We start from the raw sequence: 8,771 nt of genomic DNA on the forward strand, positions 1-8,771 counted from the left end.
CAGAGATTGTTTGAAGCTCATTTTCCTACCAAGTCCTCGTGAAGGGAGAGTTTGCTAAATTCATTGATTCCCTTCTGGCAAGCTTGCAACTCCCGGATTTGGTCAGATTAAACAGAGTAAAGATTTCCTATACTCACTCAAAGGACATTACCTAAAAACTCGGGAAGGTCCTTTTTCCTCTAGGAAAAAAGGAAACAAGAAGGGACAGAAGGGAGAAAGAAGGGAAGGAGGCAGAGAGAGAGGGAAGGATGCAAGAAGGGAGGGGTAGATGGAAGATGGATAAACTCCATTAAAGACACATCCTTCAAACCAAAAGGACCAAGCCAACCGTTCCACTAACATATAATAATCTTTATTCTGTAACAGAGACGTAAATAACTTTATGAATTCATATGATCTATACAAAAGACAAAATAAGATATTGCACTAAATTTAGTTATGGAGTATCTGGATTTAATGTTAGCTGAACACAAAAATATATACAAGTTAAGGAATTAAGGCAAAACCAGAAGATATTTCAAACACAACAGGAGATTTGAAAAATAGATACAATTAAAAATAAGGGCACACCATCTCCAGTTAATAAAGTGGTCACGGTGAAGGAGAAAATAATTCCTGGTGGGTTTAATAAGGTAGTTATTATCAATCACGTTAATTAAAGTTGAGCAATAGAGTATACAATGTCCCACCAAGGAGAGGTACTTTGCCAAGGTTTGGGACTGAGCATTGGAATTGGGGTAAATAACTTTGTCTTTGTCAGATTTACGATCTGTTTTTCCTATTAGAAAATATAATTTGGAAAATATGACTCTTTCACATATATAATTAAAATACAACTATGGAGCATTCGTTTTAGGGGGCGGGAGGGAGGTCGTGGGGGTGAGCTGAGAGTTAAGGGACGTTTCGAGGCAAGACATTTGTCACCTTATGGGTAGAGTGAACACAATGCCAGTCACTAAAATACAATCCCAGTTACCTTAAGAGAACAAAACAAATTCAAAAGTAATTAGTTTTTTTAAAAAAAAAAAAGTCTAATCAATGTATCCACACATGTCCACATGTCTTTGGCAGTTCCACTATGACCGCTGAAGTCAGAACTTACAACTTTTCTAACCTTCAGACCCACTAGCCAGTCTTTCAAAAACAAAGAAATAAAACCTCCCCCCACCTCTGCAGCCAATGCTGCAATGGCAAGAAACTAACAGAACAAACCTTGAGGCGGCTTCTGACAGTTAACACGAAAGCAATTAGGGATTTTTCAGCTTTGGAGTCCCGGTCCACATGAGAGGAAACTGGTACACACACGAAAATGATCTGCGAAACTTTGTGTTTGTCCAGACAGGTCTAGAATTCTCAAAGAGAATCCATAGTCACCCACGAACAAAACAGTAAGAGACATCAATCCGAGAGTGCTCTTCCAACAACCCGGGGGTGGGCACCCTCACACTCGGTCGACACGGAGAAGTCAGGTTCTATAGCGGAAACACCAGAAAGCCAGAAAACGTGGAATACTGCCAGCCGCCAAGCAAGTTACCTTTCTCCAGTTTCAGGTAGACCTTATCTTCTTTGTCCAGGTACAGTAGCACTCCGTTCGTGGCGGCTTCGCGGGTCACGTCCTTATCGCCGGCAAATGCAGAGATGACTGGCTTTCCATTTAACATCAAGTTAACCTGGAAGGAAAAGGATCAACCCCCCACCCCCAGAAAGCTCCTTTTAAAATCAAAATGTGTACTAGGAAACAGACCAAGGCGCTGACCTGGTCAAATATTTGCTATCTGAGAAATAGTCTCCTATCCCTTCAAACTGGACATACGCGGGACGTGGGGTCAGATTTAATGTGTGTGTGTGTGTGTGTGTGTGTGTGTGTGTGTGTGTTTTCATATAGAAATTTCCCTAAGTACCTACAGAAATAACCCAGACAGCAATCTAGTCACGTGAAAACTGACTTCTCCCTCAGCGTACAAACAATGCTAACTACTGTACCGACCTCATATGCATGGTGTCAACTGTTTTGTAACAAAGTTGTCCACCGGCTTCCCAGTGTTGGCCTACACTGACAATGTCAGATGCCACCAGCTGCTCCCAGCCACTGAGTTGGCGTCTCTGTTTCTGGAACTTGCACAGCAACAAAAGTCACTTGAAATGCCAAGGGTTCCCTGGGAAGTAGACATGGTCACTAAACGCTCCCTTTCCCTCGGTCAGGATTAATCTGGAATAGATTAGCTCTAAGGCTGCTCGGTTGATCCAGTCACTGGCATATAAAAGTGGCAGGCGACTGTGCCGTCTGCTAATCCCAGGGACCTAAAATATAATATGAACGGTAAAGCACCCGGCTTTATTATTCTATTTATTTATTATTTATTTATTCTAGAATTCCCGTAAACACGCGCCACAGTAGGCAGATCACTAGCCATGCAACTGCAAACTGGGGAGAAGTTGCTAGAAGAACAGGACCCAGAAAATGAGCTCTAGCATGCAGAACTCGGCACACCCTTTCTCAAAGGGATTGTTAGTAGCTGTTCCCAGGGACTTTGGTTCCAATAGTTAATGGCCTCTCACAACTTTTAAATGACAGTAAACCTGTTTTGTTTATTTAACGTGCATTTGCAAAGTTTGACGAGACCTTTTTTCCCCGTATAAATTTGAAAAACTTTCATTTTAGCATGAGATAAAATTAAGATGTTGCATAGAGATCCCTGTCGTAGACTCTTTGCCAACCTGTGTTGTTGTTGTTGCTATTGCTGTTGCTGTTTTTTTCAGTAGTTAATTGCACGTCACCATTTTTAAGTGGTGGTAAACTTGTTTTGCTTATTTAATGCTCATTTGTAAAGTTTTGTGAGGTATTTTTTCCCTTACAAGTTTCAACAACTTTTTGTTCAGGCATGAGATAAAAATCGATCTCTATGGTGAGTTGTGTCGTGAAAACTTTCCCAGGCTGTGTTTTGTTGTTGCTGCTCACTTTTCTGCACACCGTCCTGTCACATACCCAAGTGGAGGTTGTAAAGAAAAAACGGGCAAATCGCATGCTTTGGGAAGCAAGCACGAAGGGTAGACAACCACCTTGGCCATGCGAGCACATCTCGCACAGACACTGACATGCAGAGGCGGGGAGCACTCCATGGGAGCACATACCTGGATGGTTTGGCTCTGGTAGACTTTAATGACGTGAAAACTGAAACTGTAGATCCCTTTCCTCGGTGCCACAAAGACGGATTCCAGTGTGAAAAAATTGCCCACGTTAACCAGGATCTACAAATAAAAGCAATGGATGTGGTATATTATGATGGTTTCCTCCTCCTCCTCCTCCTCCTCCTCCTCCTCCTCCTCCCTCTTCCTCCTCCTCCCTCTCCTTCCCCTCCCTCTTCTTCCCCTCCCTCTTCTTCCCCTCCCTCTTCTTTCCCTCCCTCTTCTTCCCCTCCCTCTTCTTCCCCTCCCTCTCCTTCCCCTCCCTCTCCTTCCCCTCCCTCTTCTTCCCCTCCCTCTTTCATTCCTTTATATCTTCCTTCTCTCTTCCCTTCTCTCCTCTTTCTTCATTTTTTAAATTATGAACTTCAGAAGCAATAGAGAATAAAACCACTAATTTTTTTTTTTGGTTCTTTTTTTCGGAGCTGGGGACCGAACCCAGGGCCTTGCACTTCCTAGGTAAGCGCTCTACCACTGAGCTAAATCCCCAGCCCCAAAACCACTAATCTTATTTTTTTCCTATTACATTGACTTGGAAAATAAATGTGCATAACAGAAGTGTCTTCTACCTTTTAAATGGCACGGGAAAAAATAAATAAATAAAACAACTGTTGTAATGGTGCCTCAGTTTCCAGGCCGATGTCTCGGGGATCCTCAAAGTAATGTGTGAAGGTCTGTGTTGGCTTCTCACTGAGAATCGGATGGAAGGCGTCTGCCGTGCAGTTACATACCCACAGTCTACAGGCCTTCTCGATGTCCAGAAGGGACGGTACCCAGCCAGCCAATCAGCATCTGTGGGCTCTCTGAACACATCACAGAGGCACGGAACACCCTCCATCCACCATGGGGCATAGCCCATGGCACCACCAGTTGGTACCACAGAGATGGGGAAGCCAGGTTCTTCCCCTAGCCTCTGCCAGAGCTCTCCTCAGACCCATGGCCATTGTTTTTGCTTATGTGCCATCTAAGCCTTAACATAATACATTGGCAATGAATCAGCCCTGGCTGGGGAGCAAGAGAAGGGCATAAATATGGCAGACAGGAGACCGGGTGGTCTTTCTGTGCTCTCCCTGTGTCTTGTTTTATCTTCCTATCAATCCATTTTGAAGTTCAAGGGTCAAAAGTGAAAAGTTAAGTTGGACACTGTTTCTAAGAAAGCCACAATGTGCCTTGTATTCCAACGTGTGGCCCGGCTGTGACATTAACCCTGAATTTCTGTGCATTCTCAGTTAAATTTTAGTGTCTCAGAGGTAAGTCTCTTGCTGGGAGAACATAAGAGCCTGAAGAAAACAAGGAGGCTTCCTTTCATGTCTCACCAAGAAATAAATCCACAAAAATCAGATGTGTCCCTAAAGATATATTTTCTGCTTATTAGAGTCAGTCTGCTGTTATCTGTCTTAAATATCATCTTCTTGTCAAGATTAACTCATTTCGCACTTCCTGCTCCGTTTCCTCAAAGTGCACCATGCCTCTTCACCGCACACCGGAATGTCAGAACGCGTAGGTAAATGCACCAGACTCAGCCGTGCCCGGAAACACAAATCTGCGTGCAGTTTTACCGAGATCCCAGCCTCTCGCCCTAAGTATCGGCTCTCTGCCCTCTGACTTGAGACCAGATGGACTTTCTAAGGCACCGTCACCAGCTGTGTACGACTCCCTGACAAAACATTTACAAAGAGCATCTTTCCCCAGGCACATTAGAATAAGGCAAGGTGCTTAGACTTGGAGACTTGGAGACTCGATACAAGAGGCGTCGTTTATTAGCAAAGTAGAGGCTCTGACTATTGTTGATTAGTAAACAAGAAGCTGGCCGTGGCCTCCACAGGGTGATAGATGCATCCAAGAGCACATCAAGATTTATACTAAATGTGTCTGGTTGTCTCTAAGACGCACGGCTCCCAGAACAAAAGAAAAATCCCTTTCCTAGGCTAATTGGTGGGAAGGTCATTCAAAAGAATGCCCCAGACAAACATAGCACAGTGTCCACAAGGCTTCGACATTTACACAATACCCTAAAACACAGACCAGGCTGGTGTTAAGCTCCCTTTCCATCACTTTGCTAAATACTGCACCGAAATCTCCAAAGACATTACTTAATTCATTTTTCAAAAATTATAGCTATACCGTTCTAAGCCTCTAGGGAGACATCTCTGTCTCTAGCCAGCTGGCGAGTGCATTGCTTAGAATTAAGTAAAGAGCACGAAGGTCACCTGAGTCCCTCCCTGGCACATCCAGAAGCCCCACTTAACCCGCCTGCCTGCCTGCGGGACTCTGCATACAACTGTGAACTGTGACTTTGGAATAAGGCAGACTCCCGGTACTGTTGGGGTTGGAACCAAAGTGCTGGAGTGGGGTTTCTGCCCTGGGGGCTTTACTAAGCCAAATCCCAGTGGTTGTCTGTCACACCAGTCTACAGATCCCGGAGCAGCTAGGCAGAAGCTGCAGCTCTCATCAATTCAGCCCCACCCCCTGGCTGCAACCTCAAAATCTGTGCTTTCTCAGCAATTTACAGTGCCCCGGGGGAACGAGGAAGGAAACCCAGCTCCCCAGTGTTTACCTGCCCAAGCTCTATGCAATTACTCCATCCCTTTTCCTCCTGCCTGGATAACTTTTCTGAGAGGAGCAGTAGTGAGAAAGGCTTTGGCTTTACACCAGGAAGGGTTGTGTGTTAATCCAGCTATCCTGGACCCTGCAGACTCAACCTAGCTAGAGCTTTGGAGATGGTTTCTGACTCCCACAGAACCACACCCCTAATCATCTATATCCACCTGGAAGGGTCCTGCACCTTGTGGAGCCCCAGAGCCTTTCGGGAGAGATGGGATTCCACCTGGAAACACAAGTCAAACATTTCAGGTTGTCTACTAGGTTCCCCTCAAGAACGCCTCCAGGGCACCTGCTGATAAGTCTGAGCCAGAGGCCCAACTTCTCTACCGATAGATCTCAGCATCTAGGGACAGTATTCCCTTCAGCCCCTGATGACCTGTTGCTGTTAAACTTGTCTTGATCCCCAGGTGCCTTCCTCTGCACTCCCAAGCCACCCACCGCGCAGGCCTCTGCCAAGACTAAGGGGATAGAATGGAGGCTATGGTTGTTGGGGAAGGGAGGCAGCTCTGAGTTTCAAACTGATACCTTCAGGGAGATAGTTGATAAAATGATCTCGCCACATCCTCATCATTCTAGCTTACTCTGGGCAGGCAGCCCCCGATACCCAGAGACCACCCATCCCCTGTGCGCTCTGCATCCCCCGGGTTCTGACCTGATCAAAGTAAATGATGCGAGTCTTGTTGCTCATCTCAGATGGCTCGTGGTTGGTGCTCCGAACCGCTGAAAAGGCCACCTTGGAGTTCGCTGCCCGGACCGATATCCCCAGAGGGGAGGAAGATGATCCCTTGGAGTCTGTGGCTGGGTTCGAGTCGCACACCACCAGACACTTGCCCTCCAGAACGATCGGTTCCGTGTCATTCTGTGCCCAGACAGGCAGCACGAGAACCAGCAGAACAGCTGGTACCACGGACAGCGCCCGGCGCGCGGAGCCCATGGTGAGCCTCGTGCGCAAGCGGCAGCCTGGCGCTTCTGCTCCCGGCTGGCGCCTGCTACCCCGGGATCCGGGAGCTGGGAAAGAGGCTAGTGGCTAGATCGACTGCGCTGCAGGAACAGCGGCGGCGGCGGCAGCAGCGGCGCGCGCACTTTCACCAATTCTCTGGGCTGAAGTCTCCCTTCGAGCTGGCTGGCTGGCTCTGTTACCTTTGTCCTTTAAGGAGCTCATGCAGAACTCCTACCCTAACTCCTCCACCCCCCAAATCAGTTTTGCCTGGGGCCACTGCACCCACACTTGTCCCTTGACATCTAAAAAGTCTCGAGGCCCTCTCGGTCACACCGCAAAAGAACAAAATAAATCCTCACCCCAAACCCCAAGCACTCTTAGAGAAGCACGGAGCTGAAGACACAGTGGGGACTCAGCAAGTAAACGCTAGCTAGGGTGGCTAGTGAGGAGCAGTGCGGGTGTCGGTCCGGTCTGAGGGACTCTGGTTGGCGCAGGAACAAATTACAGAGGCAGGAGGTGTTTCCGGGGATGAGAAGAACGCCAGGTTGTGTCCATGTCCAGGATGCTAGCGACTCCCCCAAAAATAGCCAAAAATTCCCCCAAAGCCCGGTGTCACTCCGACGCAGGTAGGCGGCTCAGCTGAATGCCGGTCGCCAAAAGCAGTTCTAAGGTTCAGGGCGCCGGCTACCCTGGGTTCCCTCGTCCCTGTGCACAACTTTGTGTCTCAGCGCGCAGTGCAGCCGGGAGGGAGAGCGCCGAGAGGGCACCCGCCCGCTATTTATAGGAGTGCTGCCTGCAGATGGCTTTGGCTCGCTCGACCATCCCGCGGATCCCCGGAAAGCAGAAAAGGCGTCCGGTGACCCCAGCGGAGCAGCGCCTGTGTGACGTTGAACGCACACGGACCGAGAAGGACACACGGCACTGCCTGCTGCCAGGTCCGAGGCCACTTGGTCCCCCGAAATCTCACTGTGTGTGCGCAGAGGATGGTGCCCACCGGAACGCGCCTGCCACGGCTTCACGGCTGCTTGCCGCCAGCTCCACCTGGACCCGCAGAGGGAGTTGTGGGTCCCCTCACCCTGCCCTGCGCAAGACTCTCTGAACCGAACGTGGCGCTGCCAGCTCAGATGTGGAGATGAAAGGACCGCGGCGGATCTGCGCGGTTTGTTGCCTGACTCTAAGAAGACCCGCCAGTGTCCCCCCAACTGCGCCTGGTCCGGAGACTGTCCCTCGTAGCCCTTGAGCCTGGAGAGCCCAGAAAAGCCCTGGGGCAGTCCTGTGCCCTGGGCGGGGCGGGTACGGAGGAGGCGCCTGATTCCTTTCTTCCGCTCCAGAGGACGAGCCTAGGAACCCACAGAGGCGCGCCTTCCCACTCACGCTGTGCATCCACCCCAAGCAGGACCAGGAAAAATCTTAGTGAACAGTATCCCTTAAATGTAACAATTAAAATTCACAGCCGGGAAAGTGCTGCACCCTCCCCCGCTTCGATGTTCCTCCCCTGTGCACTCCACTGCCATCTTGGCCTCTGACTTACTTTCCTCTTCGGAAGCCACGGAAGGGAAGCGGGGAAGCAAGGCTTGGCTTTGGAGTTGGCCGAATGAACCTGACCAAGACACATACGGTCATGAGTGGTCAGCACTACCCTAACTTAAGGGCCCTGGCTTTCTGGTTCTGCATTCCTTGGGGTCAGGACACTCCCAGATCCCTTATTGACTTCTCTTGACTTCCAACTGCAGGAGAGCAGTGCAGCTACTTCTCTAATCAAACCAACATCCCCACGGAAGCCACCAGCACCCCGGACCTCCTGATTAGTATGTACTGGTCGCTAGTTTTAGAGGTTGAGTCATGTCCTTGGGTCAGACCAAGCTCCCCAGACGGCCATGTGCAGTCTTGGAATGGTGTTTAAGCTCCTCCCAGGCAGAATCCAGACCTGCATCTTTAGTCGGATCTCCTAAGGCTCTCCAAGGGAATGTACGCCGCAAGCTTGTGCAGAAATTCCAAGAATTAAGATGCACGATGCCCCTAAGGTTGATCTTTAGCCCCAGTT

General features: G+C 48.9%; 1 protein-coding gene across 1 annotated transcript; it reads right to left on the minus strand.

The window, feature by feature from the left end:
* Window positions 1-337: 337 nt before the first annotated feature.
* On the minus strand, window positions 338-7,892 carry Cbln4 (cerebellin 4 precursor). Its single transcript, NM_001109210.1, is given in 3 exon segments — window positions 338-1,670; window positions 3,133-3,249; window positions 6,440-7,892. Coding segments are annotated over 3 exon segments (597 nt in total). The 5' UTR covers window positions 6,722-7,892; the 3' UTR covers window positions 338-1,472.
* Between the last annotated feature and the right edge of the window lie 879 nt (window positions 7,893-8,771).

Source organism: Rattus norvegicus, chromosome 3 (genome assembly GCF_036323735.1).
Source record: "Rattus norvegicus strain BN/NHsdMcwi chromosome 3, GRCr8, whole genome shotgun sequence".
Lineage (NCBI taxonomy): Eukaryota > Metazoa > Chordata > Mammalia > Rodentia > Muridae > Rattus > Rattus norvegicus.